The 19711-nt window shown below is 38.8% G+C and overlaps 1 protein-coding gene across 1 annotated transcript; it reads right to left on the reverse strand.

Moving 5' to 3' along the window:
- Positions 1-1671: 1671 nt before the first annotated feature.
- On the reverse strand, positions 1672-12971 carry NDUFAF4 (NADH:ubiquinone oxidoreductase complex assembly factor 4). The gene is made up of 3 exons (XM_070739269.1): positions 12772-12971; positions 8101-8198; positions 1672-2277 (listed from the first exon to the last, which is right to left on the reverse strand). Exons 1-3 carry the CDS (start codon positions 12890-12892, stop codon positions 1984-1986), a joined length of 513 nt encoding a protein of 170 aa, XP_070595370.1. The 5' UTR covers positions 12893-12971; the 3' UTR covers positions 1672-1983.
- Between the last annotated feature and the right edge of the window lie 6740 nt (positions 12972-19711).

Genomic DNA, 19711 nt, shown 5'->3' on the forward strand with positions numbered 1-19711 from the left:
GGGTGGGGGCACGTGCATGCATGCTAGCAGATGCGCACGCACACCCTTTTGGCACACAAACCAAAAAGGTTCGCCCTCACTGCTATAGGGATTTACTTTTAGTGGCTCTATTTCCCTGAGCAGAGCTGAGAACTGGGGATAACATACAATTGGTGGCTCAAATAACCAACCCTGCCTCCTCACATTTCCTTCTCTCTAAGTCTCATCAGGAAGTTTGCTCCAATTATAAACCACAGCCAAAAAAAATGTTTAAGTAGCTAGAACAAATGTATTAGAACTGAAAGGAGAAAAGCTGTATCTCCATCGTTATTTCTATACATTGTTTGCAAATAGTAGCCTCTGAGAAAGCATCCCCAGGGCCACACAAGTTAAAACAGAGAGGTGACACTTTCCAAACACTGCCCTAAGGACTGAGAAAATTTTCATCAACCTAGCACCAGAGATGGGCGGTTGATGAAAATTTTCTCAGTCCTTAGGGCAGTGTTTGGAAACTGTCACCTCTCTGTTTTGACTTGTGTGACCTTGGGGATGCTTTCTCAGAGGCTACTATTTGCAAACAAAGATACCCTGTATCATAACATTGACTTTAAACTGACTAGAGAATTGCTTTTGGAGGTCTCTTGAGGAGGAAGTGTTCATCAGGTTCATTGTTAAGCAAGGACTATACATTCATAAAACGCAGAACCTTCTTCACTAGTTATCAATTACAGGTTTAGGTTTAGGTTTATTGGATTTATATGCCGCCCCTCTCCGCAAACTCAGGGCGGCTACAGACCTTTACTGAGAGGCTGAAACATGTTTAGCACCTGAGACAGATTTTATGGGTATGATGCCAATAATTAACAATAGGATATTAAGCTGAACAAGGTAGTAAGGAATAATGACTAGAATTAGGATGCATTGGTTGCCGATCAATTTCCGGTCACAATTCAAAGTGTTGGTTATGACCTATAAAGCCCTTCATGGCATCGGACCAGAACATCTCCGAGACCGCCTTCTGCTGCACGAATCCCAGCGACCGATTAGGTCCCACAGAGTGGATCTTCTCCGGGTCCCATCGACTAAACAATGTCGGTTGGCAGGCCCCAGGGGAAGAGCCTTCTCTGTGGCGGCCCCGACTCTCTGGAACCAGCTCCCCCCAGAGATTAGAACTGCCCCTACCCTCCTTGCCTTTCGCAAACTCCTCAAAACCCACCTTTGTCATCAGGCATGGGGGAACTGAGATATCTCCCCCGGGCCTATATAATTTATGTATGGTATGTTTGTAGGTATGTCTGCTTAAAAATGGGGTTTTTTAACTATTTTAAATTTTAAATTATTAGATTTGTCAGGAACTGTTTTTATTGTGTTGTGAGCCGCCCCGAGTCTACGGAGAGAGGCGGAATACAAATCTAATAAATAAATAAAATAAATAATAATAAATCCAAAGTCAACAAAACACAGGAAAAAACAGCATTCGCCTCAAACACTCTTTGTTTCTAACACGGTAATAAACCCAAAATTAAAAGAATGCCTTCCCTAAATCTTTCCCATTTGTATGCATACTCCTTTGTTGATCAAATATAACAACTACAGATACACACTGGCAATTTATCAGGAGGAAGATACAAATCTGTTTTGAAAGCTATTTTCAGAATGCTATTAAGACCAAAGCATCTGCAGAGCTCCAGATGAAAAATATCAGGTGCAAAGAACCTGCACTTTTATTGTCTGGTTCTGAGTAATTAACACACGCTTTGGAACACATCGTCCATGAGGCAGCCAGCATTTTTAGAATATTTAAGAAAACTGCATGACTGGCTGTGGGCACATCGCCCCCACCTGGCACTGCATAGCTCCATGATCAGGTTGGTTTGCTGATATCGATGTGCCAAAGAAAATGCAGATACTACTGAAACTGCCTATGTTCCATTGATGGGGGAGGAAGAATTCCTGTAGGTATGAATGATGGTTGAACACCGACAAACTCTCTCTTTGCAATTTTTATTTGGAGTCCAGGGTTTTCTGGTCTTTGTAAGGAAGGAAGTCCATGACAAACGGGATGAAGAATGTTAAAAGGTTATTCACATCCTTCAATTCTAAGGAATATTTCTCTGCTATTTTCTCAGCTGTCCATGCCTCCGGAGAGCGGTGATGGTTGTTGAGAAGAGTCAAGGCTTCCTCTATCAAGACTTTGCCTTTAGGAACAGCCTGAATGTCCAGATGATTGAACTGTCCATCTATTAGTGGCCTGTAATCTTCCTGCTTATATGGAAGATTTCTCCCTTTTTTCTTCTTCTAGAAGATGGAGAGAGAGAGAGAAAAAAAAGGTTTTTTTTAAAAAAAATTAACATTGTCATTGTTAAGCAAGGACTGTATAGATCTGGGGTCCCCAAACTTGGCAACTTGAAGACGTGTGGACTTCAACTCCCAGAATTCTCCAGCCAATATAGCTGGAGCGGAAATCCGCAAGTCTTAAAATTGCCAAGTTTGAAAACCTCTGTGTAGATTGTTAAACAAGGACCTCACAAGACCATATCATGGGCAAAGGGATCAAGAAATGAGAAGAACTGGTGGGGATGAGTGCTAGTTTCCCATTGACTTCAGTTGCGAGAAGTTGGCAAGGAAGGTCACAAATGGTAATCACATACCTATGGGATGCTGCAGGTCTCGTAATTGTGAGGTGGTTCCCAAGTGCCCACATGGTGATCACATGGTGATAGGGATGCCCTGGTTATTGCAATTCAAGGATCAGTTGTAAGACACACACACACACCCATTCAGTGCTGTCATAATTAAATAATTAAACTAATAGCCCTTAGCAACAGTAGTAAGACTTATATACAGGGGTAAGGAGGAAAGGAAAGGGGCTGCAAAGTGTTGCAAACCTTTCCAGGCTAACTGTTGTGGTTGGCTCCGGCCCAGCTCCTGCCCCAGGGAATGGGGAGGTGGATGCAGGGGAAAATTCAACATGTCACAGGCCTGTGTTATTGCCGACAGAATCAGATCAGAGTTTAGTTTCCTCGGACGAAGAAGAAGGTGGGAGTGACTCGGCAGAAGAGGGCTTGGCACACAGCCAAGGCAGTCAATCTTCCTTATCTTCTATAGCTTCAGATGATGACATTTTGGATCCATGCAAGCGCAGAATTATGCGTAGAAGAGACCAAGTAAGAACATATTACAGGAAATAAGGGAGGCCACCTGTGTTTAGGTGGGGCTCCAGTAATTAGGACTGCTGCTATAAATAGCAGCATGTGGGTTTGGCCATTGTGGAAGAATATCTGTTGCAGTTTCGTCAGAAATCTTGTGTGCTGGACTTTGTTGCTTTTTCACACCTTTGAAACCAAAGCAGAACAGCGTGTGTGTGTGTGTGTGTGTGTCTCCCTTCATTGGAAGAAGAAGGGGTGTGAAGTTTCTCCCCAGTTGCGGGCTAAGTACTTAATGACTGCTTAAGGGACATTGTACAGACTACCGGGTTGTTTTGGGAAGAGTGCTCTTTGCAATACAAAAAGAGTGCTTAGTTTATTTTCACTTTTGTGATAAAGAACATTGTTTTGAATTTTTAAAGTGTGTGTGTCTGAAATTTGTATCCTTGAATTTTCGGGAGGCTCCTATCAGAGAGCCCGACAGAACACTAACAAGAGAAAAAACAAGATAAGGAATGTTAAAGAGGAGAGGAACTGCCAGGGAACTGGTATCTTACGTGTTATGCTCAAGGAGACTATGCTTTAATTGAGGCCAAGCAACTGACTGTTGAGCAAAAAAACAACAACCCAAAAAGAAGGAAAGAGAATAAGGAAGCAATTGCAAATTCTACAATTTTCCCAATCTTGGCAACTTTAAGTTATGTAGAGTTTAGCAGTCTGGGGAATTCTGGGAGTTGGAGTCTAGAAATCTTAAAAATCACCCGTTAAGAAACATGTAACATAATGCTTCCTTGCAAGTCAAAATTGCAGAGGGGGGGGGGAGGACAGAGAGAGCAAGGAGTGATTCTTCTCTCTCTTTTTATCGCCATCTACTGGACTGCCAGAAGAAAGACAGTTTTTCTAAACTGATCCCTTGCAGAGGATTTTTGAATTATTAGGCTGAGCTGACAACCTATTTTATAGCATGAAACCACAATACAAACTTCACTAAGAGATGGTCTGTTCTTGCTTGAGGATTTTAATTGCTATGAAAAAGCTAAGTACAGGGACTGCTTGCAGTAATCTACTAAAAAAAAGACTGGCTATGAATTTCTTATCTTGGAAACTAGTTCGTTGATATCAACAGAACGTTCTTTGCTATGCTGCTATTTGTTTCCCTCACTGGGTGTTACATTTTGACACTACCAATAATCATTGAAATTTAAAATAACCAATGCTAGAGAGTGAGGGGTATCCTTTTAAGATTTTTTTTTTCATTCCACAAGCTCCCAGAAATCTTGTATAGATTGGTGTAGGATTTCTCTTAAAAATACTGCAAAAACATGGTGGAGGACAGCAACGATAGAAAACACAGCCATGCTATTTCCCCCCCCCCCCCCATAAAACCTCATGATATATTAAAATTCAGAATAGGGATAACTATCTCTGCAACTACAGTGAATGGAGGAGAGAGGGGAGCGATGAATAGAAACAAGGAGGCAAAGAAAGATTTGGGGCAGAAAGTAGAGCAAGCAGCCAGAGGCACAGTGAGGCAAAAAAGAAAAAGGAGGGCATCTCAAAGCAGGACATCCTTCATCATTTATTTCTAACTTCCAAAACTCTGAGTATAAACTGTCTATAGGCCCTGAACCTAGCTCGTTCGCCAAATGCATGAAAAGTATCCCCAGGCCCATTTATCTCTCTTATATTAAAGTCAATAACAATAGAATTTAAGAGAGAAAACCCTATTAAACACAGCTAACATTATTTTTGAATAATCTTCCAGATATTTGGACATATATAAGCACCTTAATGTCAGATACCAAATATAAATACCGTATTTTGTGGACTATAAGATGCACCTTAGTTTTTGGGGAGGAATGATGATTGAATTTAGAGAATCAATGAGAGATTGTACAGGAATTACTCGAGAAGCAAATGTATTATTTAGAGGGGGGAAGTAATCTGAAATTCTTATATGTTTATGTTTTGTTTTTAATTTCCTTTGGTTATGATCTGATTGGCTATAAAAGGTTTTCTTAGTCCATAGAAAAATGGATTTTAAAAAGGAAGGAAGTACTCTGGCATCATGATTAACAAGTTAGAAATATAATTGGTGTTGTATTTTTTGCAGGAACATTAACCCTGCTGTTCTGTTCGGGTCTGTGAGACCCGAAATCAAGGTTTGAGACCCTGTAAAAAATTTTCCCTGCATATCTGAAACTTGAAATTTCATGACTTTTCATCATTTCAGGGGTTCTCTCTATGAGAATTTTTTTGGGGGGGTGGGAGGTTTCTTTCTTGCTGAAAAAAAAAAACTCCCTAATGTTATGTTCCCGGGTCACCCTGACCCGGACCGAAAACTCTTCATTTGCAGTGCTTATGTTTGGTCTTTTTGAAAGCTTTTTTCACTTGGAAAGTAGTCTGAACATTTCTTCACACAATGGAATGAAAATTGAACTGAAAAAATTAATCCTTATTGGTTTATTTTGCCCATAAATGTGCCTCCCCCCCCATTTTTGTGAAAGTTTTTTCAATTTATGGATAGTTTTGCTTGCAAAATGCAGTCTATTTTACTGGAGTTGGTGTGGGAATGGTACCTTGAACATTTCTGAATATAAGAAAAATATAAAGGAACTGAAAAAAATGATTCTTACTGTTTTTTTAACATCAGAAATAAGGCCTCCCCCCCCCCTGGCTGCTTGCAACAATTTTCACTTTTTATTTTTTTATGCTCCAAATCCGAAATATTCTTTAAAATCTTACGCATTCATTTACTCAATTTAACAATGCTGATCATCAAAAAAATATTTGTGGGGGTGGGGGAAAAAATTTTTTCTTGGCAAAAAAAAAGTCACATTTACTCTGTTCGGGTCATATAGACCCGGATCAAAATGATTTTTTTTAGGTACTTGAATTTGGTCTTTTTGAAAACTTTTTCCACTGGAAAACTAGTTTGAACATTTATGAACATAATGATATGAAAATTGAACTGGAAAAATTGAGACTTATATTTTTATTTTGATCAAAAAGCCCCTCCCCCCATCCTTTTTGAATTTCGTGTCAATTTATATTTTTTAAGGCTACAAATCCCTAAGGAATTTTCCCCCAAAAGGTTTGATATACTAAATTGAACAATCCTGAACATAAGAAAAATATAAATGAACTGAAAAAAATGACTCTTATTGGTTTATTGTTTTATACTCGAGTATAAGCCTACTCGAGTATAAGCCTATTTGAGTATAAGCATGGGGGCCCATTTATGAGCAAAATAAACCAATAAGGATCATTTTTTCAGTTTAATTTTCATATCATTATGTTCAGAAAGGTTCAAGCTACCAATCCCACACCAAAATAGAATAGTAAAATAGAATGCATTTTGCAGGCAAAATTATCAATAAACTCAAAAGTTTTGATATACTAAATTGAACAATCCTAAACATAAGAAAAATAGAAATGAACTGAAAAAAAATGATTCTTATTGGTTTATTTTTGAATATAAGACCATATCATTTTATACTCGAGTATAAGCCTACTCGAGTATAAGCCTATTTGAGTATAAGCATGGGGGCCCATTTATGAGCAAAATAAACCAATAAGGATTAATTTTCTCAGTTCAATTTTCATATCATTGTGTGCAAAAATGTTCAAGCTACCAATCCCACACCAACTTTAGTAAAATAGAATGGATTTTGCAAGCAAAACTATCCATAAATTGAAAAAACTTTCACAAAAACGGGGGGGGAGGCACATTTATGTGCAAAATAAACCAATAAGGATTAATTTTTTCAGTTCAATTTTCATTCCATTGTGTGCAGAAATGTTCAAACATGTTTCCAGGTGAAAAAAGCTTTCAAAAAGACCAAACATAAGCACTGCAAATGAAGAGTTTTCGGTCCGGGTCAGGGTGACCCGGGAACATAACATTAGGAACTTTTTTCGAACAGAACAGCAGGGTTAAGGAGGGAAATTAATTAAAAGAAAATGTATGTACCGGTAACTGGATGACAAAATTAGGGGGGGGGGGGGAACTTTTGCAACTTTTTTTATGATTGATATTAGTTACAACAAAATACTGCATTTTATTTATGGAAAACTGGGTGGTACATTGTATTGTTTGAATGTATGTTGAGAGAAAAATAAAAGAAAAAAATTCTGATCACAACCAGTGTTCCCTCTAATTTTTTTGGGGGGGTGGGCGGAAAAGTATAGTGTCTGAGCGGCAGTCCCTTCGGGACTGGGCGGCACAGAAATATTAAATAAATAAATAAATAAACAAACAAACAAACAAACAAACAAATAAAAAACCCACCCTGTTTTGCCTTAGAGAATTTGAGCTAGTTTCAAACTAGATTTTGATTTTCTTTCTCTCTTCCTTACTCCCATTCTTTTTCTTTCTCTTTTCCTTCCTCTCTTTTTTCTATCTGTTTCTCTCTCTTCCTCTCTCTCTCCTTCCCTCTCACTCTTTCCCTCTCGGCTTCTGGGCAGGTTTGGAAAACTCTGAGTTGATGATGATTTTTAAGTGAGCGATTGCTCACTGCTCAGCTTAGAGGGAACTATGATCACAACCATCTAAGTGCAAAGAGTGGTCATAAGTCAAATGATTGCTAAATAAATGGTTGTAAATCAAGGACTACCTATGAGAGTCTTTAAATTACCAGGAATTCTAATGCATTTGCAGTGTATTACCAAAAGAAAGGCAAAACAGAATTTTGATCAGGTGAAATAAAAAAGACACAAATTGTTAACATAGACAGATCCTTGCATTTATTAGATAAATGTCACTGGGAATGGGAAATGTATGAGAGATTAATTGCATTCATAAACTGAAAGAAATATCAGGCACTGGCTTGTACAGATATGGGTAAGAAATCAATATAAGAAAGCAAAAACTACTTAGACTGTATCATGAAAAACCCTGACACTTCTTTTGTTCCCAATATGCTACGTAAAGCTGAATTATCAATGTGTGCGCATTTCAAGACTCTTAACTCACTTGCAGGCCTGGATCACTGGAATCAACATAGACATCCTTCAAGAAAGTGAGCAGTTTTTCGTCTTTTTTCTTTATCTGTTCTTGGAAATTGGCAGACCCTGAAGAAAATAAACATAAAACCCATAACTTTCTATTTTTACAACAAAATAGCACAGTTCCAATAGAAGAGAATATATGTAGCTCAGACCTGAACTGTGGAATTCTTTCTTGGTGAAACGCTCTCTTAGTTTGGCTGTTTACCTGCAGAATTTTTATCATCCAATTAGGGAAATTATCAGTGCTAGTAAGTGTGAGATTTGCTGCTCATTTATATATAGTGGGGTTAGTGGGGTGTGATTTGATCCTTGGTAATTTCTTTAATAGGATATTGTTTTATGTTTGATTGTTTATCTCCTTACTAGTTCCTTGAAACAAAAAGCCAACATCCAGATAAGCAGAACCAACACCTAACCAACAATCAAGCAAGCATAAAACAGTACTCTAATCAAGGAAGTACTAAGGAAAAAAACAATACTGGCAGAGCGAGTTACTGTATATAAATAGAAAACAAACACCACTCTCAATAGCACTGATAATCTTACCTAGTATGTTAATAAAATGTCTGAAAGCAAATAACCAAGCTCAGAAAGCACCAGTACAGTTCTAAATGAAATCATAAACAAAAAGTCAGACTGTGCATTTACAAACACAGACACAGAAATACACATTCAGGCTATTGAACTGCAGTTGAAATAGCCTCTACCCCTAAAACTTGAAAACAATTATTCCTCTAACTTGGGCCAGAACCATTTAATGTGTGAGATTTGTCATTGTGCAATATAATGGGAGACACGGAAGATAAGAAGCAAAGAGGGTTTTCTGTGAATTTAAGCAGGCCTGTCACTTTAGGAAAGAAATTATATTCCTAATTCCTTCTCATTATACCATAGTCTTTTTCTATCCATTTTACTGACCACCCATTTTGTTTTAACTGCTACATTTTAAGGCATGTTTAGCTAAGAGATTATGATTTAGCTTGTGAATGTTGTAGCTGAATGAAAATTAAAATATTTTCTACTCTACTGCTTTTAATGGATTTCATATGAATAACATATGCTCTGACTGTAACAGGATGGTGTCTACTGAAATTAATATAGTTTGGGAGATTTCCTGGCCTGGGTCATTCAACTTCCTAAGCCGCTTGACCATAGCCCTAAGCTGCTTGATTCCTATGTGTAAACTGGTTGGAAACGAAGCTGGTATGAGGAATCAACCTGTTCTGCTTAATGGTTATGTTACACTGGCAATAGTCCTTTAATTGGCAAATATGCCTTCTTTATGCCTCCCACCAAGGCACCAATTTCTTTCTTGGATGGTTCTTTGGGGACATTGGACTTCTAATGGCAGACCACCGTGCCCTTACCATTTTCCTGTTATGTAGGTTGTCAAGAGAAAACAACCAAAACCTTTGTCAATTTCACCTATAGAGGAAAAGAAGGAACCACGTCCCTGTTTCACAGTGAACAACCAGAAATAAAAAGTCCAATTTCACTGGTCTACCATTAAGATAAAGGGGAATTGAGAGGTTCACCATCAAAGCATCTTCAGGAAGGGACAGGCCCAGCTACCCAAGACAAAATGGCTGTCTGGGTATCGGCCAATGGTCAAAGAGGAAAAGAAGGAGGCACTTCTGTCACAGTGCACAGTAGTGTTTGCACTACAATGAAATTAATTGGCAAAATATACAAATACTTGATTCGATATGAAACAGAAGTGGAAATTGTAAAAAAAAAACCATGATAAGTGGGGGAACAAATTTCGGTTACACAATTGAATTAGAAAAATTATGGATTAATAATTAGCAGATGACAAAATCAACTGCATTCAAGGAGAACGAACTAAATATGTTTTATAGGTGGCATTTATCACCAGAAAGACTTTCGAAAATGTTTCCAAAAGTTTCACCACTATGCTGGAAGTGTAAAAAAAGAAAAAGGCACATTCTATCATCAATGGTGGACGTGCTTACAAGCAAAAAAATTATTGGAATAAGATAACAGAATGGCTAAAAGAAATAACAAAGGAAGAATTTGAAAAAAAAAACAGAATTATATCTATTGGGCATTTTCAATTTTTAAAAAAATGAAAAAAGAGGTAAGATACTTAGTCATTCACAGCTGCCAGGATAGCATATGCCCAGCAGTGGAAAATAGATAAAACACCAGAAGAAAATACAAAAATAAAAAAAAATGCTAGACTGTGCAGAGATGGATAGGGTGTCCAAAAAATTAGAGGGAAAAGAACATACGGAGTACTATAAGATATGGTGATTTTTTTACGATTGGCTAAAGAAAAGAACAATGGAAAAATAATTAAAATTCAAGCAAAGCAACACATCAAATGAAAGAACATCTAGTGACAAGGGAAAATTCTCTGATCGAACATTCCAAAAAATAAAGAAATAGGGAAACGTTTGTTCCCCAAATGTTGTACTTATATGTTTTGTCGGTTTTTATTTTATTTTATTGTTATGTTATACTTATTGTAGCGTTTGTTGTTTGGGTTATTATCTATGTAAAAAAATTAATTAAAACATTTTTTTTAAAAAAGAAATTAAGTGTAACAGATAAACTGGACAATACCACTTGCGACAACACAAATCAGAAAACATCATGGCACAGCAGGAAAACATACGTAGTTTCCAGCCCTGAAAAATGTTTAATCGCCATTTGGCTGGGCAAGTCAGTTCAAGTGTCGTTTCTCTGGTCTGACTTTAGCACAGTGCATAAACTAACTGATTATGGCTTATTTAACCACAGTTAAAGGAAGCAGGGCTAAGTGTGTTGACTGATCTGTCTGGAACTGGAAGGAACATTACAGGTAGTCCTTGATTTATGATCACAATTGAGCCGAAAATCACTGTTGCTAAGCAAGACAGTTAAGTGAAGGTTGCCCCATTTTACAACCTTTATTTAAGTGAATCACTGCAGTTCTTAAGTTAGTAACACAACTGTTAAAGTGAATCTGATTTCCCCATTTATGTCCCTTGTCAGGTCGCAAAAGGTGATCACATGACTCCGGGGGCTATTGCAACTGTCATAAATATGAGTCACCTGCCAAGCAACTGAATTTGAATCACATGACCATGGGGATCCTTCAACTGTCCTAAGTGTGAAAAAACGGTCACAAGTCAACGGTCACAATACTAGGACAAGGGGGCACTCCCTAAAGTTCATAGGTAAGAAAGTGAAGACAAATCAAGGGAAATATTTCTTCACCCAGAGGGTCATTGGTTTATGGAATTCACTTCCAGAGGAGGTCGTGACAGTTGTCAGCCTTGATAGCTTCAAAGCAGGATTAGACAGATTCATGGCTGCCAAGTGTATCGGTGGTTATTGAACGGATGTCCATGTGCCGCCTCTATGTTGGTTGAGGCAGGCAGGATTCCCTTGAGTACCATTTATTGGGGGTCAGAGGAAAGGGAGGGTCTTGTCTTCTCTTTCTGCTCAACATCCCCATGGACAATTGGTGGGCCACTGTGTGACACAGAATGCTGGACTCAATGGGCTTTGGCCTGATTCAGCATGGCTCTTCTTATGTTCCTTTTTCAGCACCATTGCAAATTTGAGCGGTCAGTAAACAAACCGTTGAAAGTCGAGGACTCTCTGTACCTGGTTCTTTACAGGAGCTACAATTTTGTATTTTTGCAACAGGGCTATTTTGAATAAAGGATGTCTGGGGGGGGGGGGGGGGGCTATTGCTCCATCATTTGTAATATTTACATCTGTACTGATGGAACCCGGAGACCTCCCTAGAGCAGTGTTTCCCAACCTTGGCAACTTGAAGATATTTGGACTTCAACTCCCAGAATTCCCCAGCCAGCATACACTAGCTGGGGAATTCTGGGAGTTGAAGTCCAAATATCTTCAAGTTGCCAAATTTGGGAAACACTGCCCTAGTCATGGCAGCACAATAAATGATTATAATGTCATACTGCATACTACTTCTGCTAACTGCCAGCTACCAACAGTTCGAATCTCACCAGGCTCAAGGTTTATTTTGTCTTCAATCCTTCCGAAGTGGGTAAAAAAACGAGGATCCAGATTGTTGGGGGCAACATGCTGACTCTGTAACTCGCTGTAAAGCCCTGTAAAGCGGCATATAAGTCTAGATTCTATTGCTATATCCATGCTCTGTCTCGGCAGCTGTCGATCATCGCAGGCGCGCAGGCGGCGGCTGCTGCTAAAAGTCAAATCAGCCCTTCCGAAAGGCAGGCTCGTTTTCCAAAAACGTGGGAGCAGAACCAGGGGTCGTTTCAATGTCACCAGCGTCCCTTGCCCTTGAAAATTGCGGTTGCTTTGGTTTGGGCAGCCCTCCCCCGCCCCGCCCTTAAGCCCGGATTCATTTAAAGGACAAAACCTGACTACGAAAATATCCCCTTCCTTTGCAAGATTTACTCCCAAGGCCGGTGCAAAGATGCAAAGGGAAAAGAAGCTCTTTGTACTTTAGGGACGCAATGCAAACAGTCGTTCCCTTCTGCGGGGTTGCCCGGGGATATTCCCTAACGAGACGGTGGCGCCCGGTTGTCTCCCCCCAATTTTATTTTAATCCAGCCGCCCCCACCCTCCGCAGCAGAAACCAAAAGGAACCGGGCGCAGGGTTGATTCAACGCTCCGGCAGGGCTGAACTCACAATCCGGCGCGTCTGAAGCGGGGTGGCGCGGGGCAGGCTTCGGTTTCTCCTTGCCGATTGCCCGGTGCGCTCGGCTCTCCACGTTAAAGCTGCTAAGCACGCGGCTCACCCTGCCGCCCATCGCACCGGTTCACACCGCGTCGCAGAAGGTGGGTCAGCCAGTCTGGCCTCTGAGCGGAAGGCCGGCGATCGGAGCGCAGACCGCGGCCGAGGGCGCCGCTTAGTGGAGCGGAGGTCGGATTGCGATCTAAAGCAAAGTCCAATTGATTCGCGCCGTTGGTTTGTTTTCGTTTGTTTTTTCCCCCCGGAAATCCGGAGCCGACGCTGGTCTTGTGATAAACCTGAGCCCAAGACTTTTGTGGCACCACCCCGTGTGAATCAGGAAAGTGCGAGCTGGAAACTGCGATCCAACTGTGGTTTGGGAGGAAACAGACGACGACGACGACGATGATGATGATAATAATAATAATAAGAATAGAATTTTTTTTTATTGGCCAAGTGTGATTGGACACACAAGGAATTTGTCTTGGTGCATATGCTCTCAGCGTACATAAAATAAAATATACATTTGTCAAGAATCATGTGGTACAACACTTAATGATTGTCATAGGGGTCAAATAAGCAATGAAGAAGCAATATTAATAAAAATCTTAGGATATGAGCAACAAGTTACAGTCATACAGTCAACATGGGAGGAAATGGGTGATAGGAATGATGAGAAAAACTAGTAGAATAGAAGTGCAGATTTAGTAGAAAGTCTGACAGTGTTGAGGGAATTATTTGTTTAGTAGAGTGATGGCGTTCGGAAAAAAACTGTTCTTGTGTCTAGTTGTCTTGGTGTGCAGTGCTCTGTAGCGACGTTTTGAGGGTAGGAGTTTAAACAGTTTGTGTCCAGGATGTGAGGGGTCAGTAAATATTTTCCCCGCCCTCTTTTTGACTCGTGCAGTATACAGGTCCTCAATGGAAGGCAGGTTAGCAGCAATAGTTTTTTCTGCAGTTCTGATTATCCTCTGAAGTCTGTGTCGGTCCTGTTGGGTTGCAGCACCAAACCAGACAGTTATAGAGGTGCAGATGACAGACTCAATGATTCCTCTGTAGAACTGTTATCAACAGCTCCTTGGGCAGTTTGAGCTTCCTGAGCTGGCACAGAAAGAACATTCTTTGTTGTGCTTTTTTTATGATGTTTTTGATGTTAGGTGACCATTTTAGGTCTTGAGATACGATAGAACCTAGAAATTTGAATTTGTTGATATTGTGTTCTCTAGTGTTGTGAGAGGTGGAAGGGCGGAAGGGTTTCTATTAAAGTCTACCACCATTTCTACGGTTTTGAGTGTGCTCAGTTCTAGATTTGGGAATCAGGAAAGTGCGAGCTGGAAACTGCGATCCAACTATGGTTTGGGAGGAAACAGACGATGATGATGATGATGATGATGATAATAAGAAGAAGAACAACAACAACAAGACACTAGATTCAATTGAATAATGAGGAGGAGGAGGAGGAGGAGGAGGAAGAAGAAGAAGAAGAAGAAGAAGATGATTTTTAGTGCCAGGTTTTCAGTTGCTATGTTTTTCCTATATTTTTTTTTTTTCCAAATATATGTTAACTACAAGAGAGAATCCACAAGAACTCTTCAAATTTCACCACAGGAACCTATGAGAATCATGTCATCTAAAGACTTTTTGAAGGGGATGGACTGAAATTGATGGCTGATAGAAATAATGTCAATCTTTTAGGCTGTTAAATCTGTCAACAGATGGAGGAAAACACACACACTTAATTTTAGGCTATGGCTGCTAGCCGGAGAATAGGAAGACATGTCTCCCTTTTATTTTAGACATTTAGCAACCTTAAATTCAAGATTACCTAATCAGGGTAACATAGCTGGGCTTGGTGAGAGTGCAGGATTAAATTAGGTAAACAATTGGAGAGAAATGGGGGTCTTAATCTGGAATATTTATACACAATTTATTTATTTATTTAGTGATATTTATATGCTGCCCAACTCCAGCAGGACTCTGGGTGGCTTATACTCTGACTTTTTAATTTTCCCTAATTTAGTTTAACCCAAGTGATTTTGCTGGTTGAGGATGCCGGGGGTTGCAGCCCAACAGATTTAAAGAACAGCAATATTGCAATGTCAAATCAGCTTTCCAGAGGCTTTGGACTTCAGCACCTATAAGTCTCAATTTGGCTAAAGCTCTGGGGATATAGCAGTTGTAATTTAAAACTTTTGGAGGCCATCATGTTAGAACCTAATTAATTCACAAGTGCAATTATCATAATTTTCTATTGCAAACCTATTCCCAGTAAATACTGAATGTTATGATTTTAAACTAGTGTACTGCTTAGAGGTGCATAATAAATAATAAATAATAATAATAATAATAATAATAATAATAATAATAATAATTTATTAGACTAATATGCTGTCCCTCTCTGAAGACTGGGGCTGGTTATATTACATGCTTTTATAAAATGGAGTGGGGGGGTTGTCCAGGTGTCACTTATAGGATAATTTAGTTACTAATCATTTTTACCCTCTATTCATCAGACTTCCAGAAAAAAAAATTCAAATATAAAATATCATCAATGGGAAAATTAATACATGCAAATGTATAAATTTGTAAAATGTATAAATTTGTGGAAATAAAGATTTCTTTTAATCAAGTTCATCTCCAGAAAATTATACACTAGGTTCAATTGCTCATGTAATTTTCTTGGCAATAGTATGATAGTAGCTTGCTGTGACATGGTTAAATTCCCTTAAAAAAAACAACAGTCTAATTCACGGTCCTGAGACATCCGGAAGGTTTCTATCTAAATTCTAATCACTTCCACCACTCTAAAATGTCAGAATTAGCAGAGATGGCAAAATTGATTTGTCTGATTAGAGAAAGGACGATAACCATAGTATAAATGACTAGACACCACTTATGGACTTTTTGTTTTAAAAATGAACTTGTAATATATGAGTTTGATTAAAAAAGGCTCAGGCTATTGAAATAAGAAAATTATGTTGCAGCCTCAGATAAAGAGATAAAATACAAATGCATTTTATAACTGCTGTCAAATTGAAAGTCACTTGTTCAAAACGTTTTTTGCTTTTCTGTTTTTACACTTACCTAAAAGTAAAAGTATTTACCTAATACTTTACCTAATACTTTTATTTCGTTTATTTACTTTTTTCTTTCCAAATTTGCCTTCTCATTAATCTCTTAAACATTCTTTCATAAAATTTATATCTAACACATAAACAAATACATAATTCCCTTTCTTGAGAAAAATCAAAGTTGGTTAGATGCTGTTGCTTAACAAAACAGGTTTTGGAAAAAAAAGTGAAAACATAGTTTCTTAGTGTAATATGAAGAACAATGAACTTACTGGAATAGAAAAAAACACTGTAAAAAGATGCAAAGATTGCTAGGTGACAGCTGATAGAAGGAAACATCAGATGGAGTTGACAGTGTCAGGCTTTCTTTCTCTCTTCCTCTCCCTCTCTTCACACACACACACACACACACACACACACACATATACAAAAGACAAAGGACAAAGAAACCGCAGAGTGAAAACTTGTTGGACATAGTAAAACCTCATTATTAGTTTCTCATCATGACATATTTCCACAGAATACCATTTCAAGCATCTTTGAGGACTAAATTGATAAATTCAATAAATAAGAGAATATTTAACCTTGCACTAATAATTCAGCAATCTAATTCAACAAAACATACTGTGGTTTGGCTTGGGTGTCTTGATCTAAATATTTGTCTAAATAGTTGTACAGCAGTGGTTGGTTGCTATCCATTCACCCAGGATCAGGCAAACCAGTAGTGACGGTGGCGGGAGGCTCCACCCACTCATCTGGATGTTTTTGTGCATCTGCAGAAGCACCCTGTACTCATTCCCCAATAGCAAACTGGTAGCGACAGTAATTGAAACCCACTGCTGTTGTACAACCCAAGAAGGCATACTTAATATAGTAGAGTCCTCAAACTAAAAAGTTCTTTCGTATATGTGTAGAAAGATTCAAGCCACGTAAATTATTAATATTTTTGTTTTACATTTCCTTTGTTTTTATCTGTAAAATACCATATTTTTCAGAGTATAAGATGCACCAGAGTACAAAACACACCTTAGTCTTAGAAAAAGTTAGAGCAATGAAAAAACCCCTGCAAAGACTTAGGGCTTGGAAAACATTTTTTGCAAAGAGTAACAATGAAAGAACTTGCAAAGTAAGAGCTTGGAAGATTGTTAGCACCTAGTTAGGGCTGGGGGGGGGGGAAGCTTCCAAAAAACCAGCTACATTCAGAGTATGAGAGGCATCTGAATTTTCAGTCGCTTTTAGGGAGGAAAAAGGTGTATCTTATACTGTACTCTGAAAAATACAGTAGTAAGTTTTTAAAGAGAAAACTGAGCCAAAGCTAAGCGCTTTTAGATTTATTTATTTTAGTAGGAGATATAGGTGATTTTCATTTAACCTCAGTAATTAGGACAGGAATTTCCATTTGTAAAATGTGACAATATGTGATCACCCTTTTGGACCTGCTGACTTTGTCTTTGCTTGTTGAAAACCAATGGAAGCTGCAAATAGTGATCATGTGACCATGAGATGCTTCAACATCATAATTATGAGCTATCTGCCAAATGGACATTGCATCTTGTAAATATGAGAACTGGACATAAATACTGTTCAGCACTGTCATAAATTTAAATGATTGCTTAACAAGTGGTTAAGCAAAGACCACTTAGAGTGATAATAGCTATCCAAATGATAATACAATTGTCAAGATTGACCACATGCATATAAAGAGTGGCCAAGTGGGATAGAAGAAGCCAGTCTCATGCCTTTAACTAATGCTTAGAAAGTTGGTCAGATTTACAAAGTAGTTACTGATCAATTATTGAGTATATAAGAACCCTGTTTTTTTCTGGTATGTGACCATATTCAATAAGACGTGTAGGTAAATAAACCAGGGTGTCAATCTATGATGCATGTTTTCTGTTTATTCATTAATACATGTGAACCATAGATAATGCATAATTTTGATCTGGATTTACTTGTTGCAAAAGTTGCTTTGTTTATTGCATGTCTGGAAAGCACAATGACTTTTCATGACACTTCTTCAGTGGTAAGTTGTTATACAAGTATCTAGCCTCAAGCATTTAATTGTTGGTCCTGCCAAGTGCAAATCTTGACAGTTTGTTTGTTTTTTCCTGCATTCTTTTCTCTTGTTTTTCACATGGATGGTTCTTCAAAGAAAGAAAACCCCTCTTTAAAAAAAAAGATATACAGTTACAGATTTCCACTTGGAATTTGCCTGAGGCCGCTTGTCCCATGTGAATATAATAATACAACTAGTCATCAAAGGTGACCAGCTTCTTGCCTGTTCTACAAGAAACATAGCTGGTGATATTCCAGCATATTCCAACTTTATAAGTAATACAGTACTAAAGTTAGGTATATAACCTTTGTAAAAAAAGTATTCTCAAGGTCAATATTTGCATGGGGAATAAAAGATTAGCTTTCTTCAGAAAACAATTGGGTGATAGGAAAGCCCAAATTAAATTTATCTTCAGCAAGGAGCTTATTTCTTTGATGGAGAGTTTGTAAGTTTAGGTATTAACTTGATGTGCTTTCTTTCCAACCTCCCCTTCCTGAAGAAGATGCTTCAGGACCCAGAGGCTGAATAGATTAAAATTGTTATAGAAAACAGATTTTCTTAAACAAGTTTTGGGTCCAATTTTGGCACCTAAACTGCATTGGTCACCTTATTGATCTTTCCTGGAGGAGAGAGAGGTGGGGGGAGGGAGGAGTACATGCTGTTGGTCCTGGATCTCTCTAACTTTGGATACCATATGCCAGTGATAGCTAACCTTTTTTTTCTTGGGTGCCGAAAGAGCGTGGGTGAGCGCTATCGCATATGCATGAGTAGCCACACCCATAATTCAATGCCTGGGGAGGGCAAAAATAGCTTTCCCCACCCCTTGGAGGCTCTCTGGAGGCCCTTTAGAGGCCAGAAATGGCCTGTTTCCCACCTTCTGGTGGGCCCAGGAGGCTTGTGTTTCACTCTCCCCAGGCTCCATAGGCTTCATTGGAGCTGGGGGAGGGTAGAAATGCTCTCCCCCACCTCCCTGGAGGCCTTCCGGAAGACAAAAATGCCCTCCCAGAGCCTCTGTGAGCCAAAAATCAGCTGGTTGGCACACATATCCACGTTGGAACTGAGCTAGTGCAACAGCTTGGGTGCCAGCAGATAGGGCTCTGCGTGCCACCTGTGGCACCCATGCCATAGGTTCGCCATCACTACCATATGCCATAGTTTCCTCCTGAAGAGGTTGTTCCAGCCATATGTAGATGGAGGGGGGGGGGATTAAGTGATTACCTGAATGTATCCATGTCCAAAATAATAAACATTGGGTATTGGCACACATTTGTAGTTCACAAATAATAATTTTGCGTCTAAGAGCAAATAACCACCATAATGTGACTTTAATTTAGCAATTTATCAACATTAGCAGATGCATATGTTGATTATTTATTGGACACTATACAGTTGTGAATGTGTTATCATAGTGCTAATTAGCTGCTAGTCCAAATCTTAAGCAATGTGGCAATTACTGCATAAAATAAATATCAATCCTGTGCTAGTTGATGTCTGTTGTTTTAGTATTTCTCAGAGATCTGGCTGAGAATAAAATTATGGCACTTTTTAAAATGAAAAAAGGAGATAGGTAGGCTGCAATTTTAGCTGCATAGCTTCAGCTACATACACAATACTAAAGCCAAGTCGATCGAATCACTATGTCTTTGTATAATGTGTAATTTAACTAGCCATTAAAAGTGGGTCCTAAAGAAGTGATAGAAGGAGGTATAATATTTGGAAAACTGATCTATCTTTGAAATATACTGTACAATGGACTAAGGCAGCAGGTCCCAAC

Source organism: Erythrolamprus reginae, chromosome 1, assembly GCF_031021105.1.
Source record: "Erythrolamprus reginae isolate rEryReg1 chromosome 1, rEryReg1.hap1, whole genome shotgun sequence".
In the NCBI taxonomy this organism is placed as follows: Eukaryota; Metazoa; Chordata; class Lepidosauria; order Squamata; family Dipsadidae; genus Erythrolamprus; species Erythrolamprus reginae.

Bases quoted from the DNA above. Each gene is read 5' to 3' on its own strand.
- NDUFAF4 (XM_070739269.1), bottom strand. From the start codon at position 12,892: ATGGGCGGCAGGGTGAGCCGCGTGCTTAGCAGCTTTAACGTGGAGAGC. The intron at 8,199-12,771 runs GTGAGTTCAGCC...TATTTTCTTCAG, and splicing joins CGCTTCAGACGCGCCGGATT to GGTCTGCCAATTTCCAAGAA. The intron at 2,278-8,100 runs GTGAGTTAAGAG...TCCATCTTCTAG, and splicing joins CCAGTGATCCAGGCCTGCAA to AAGAAGAAAAAAGGGAGAAA.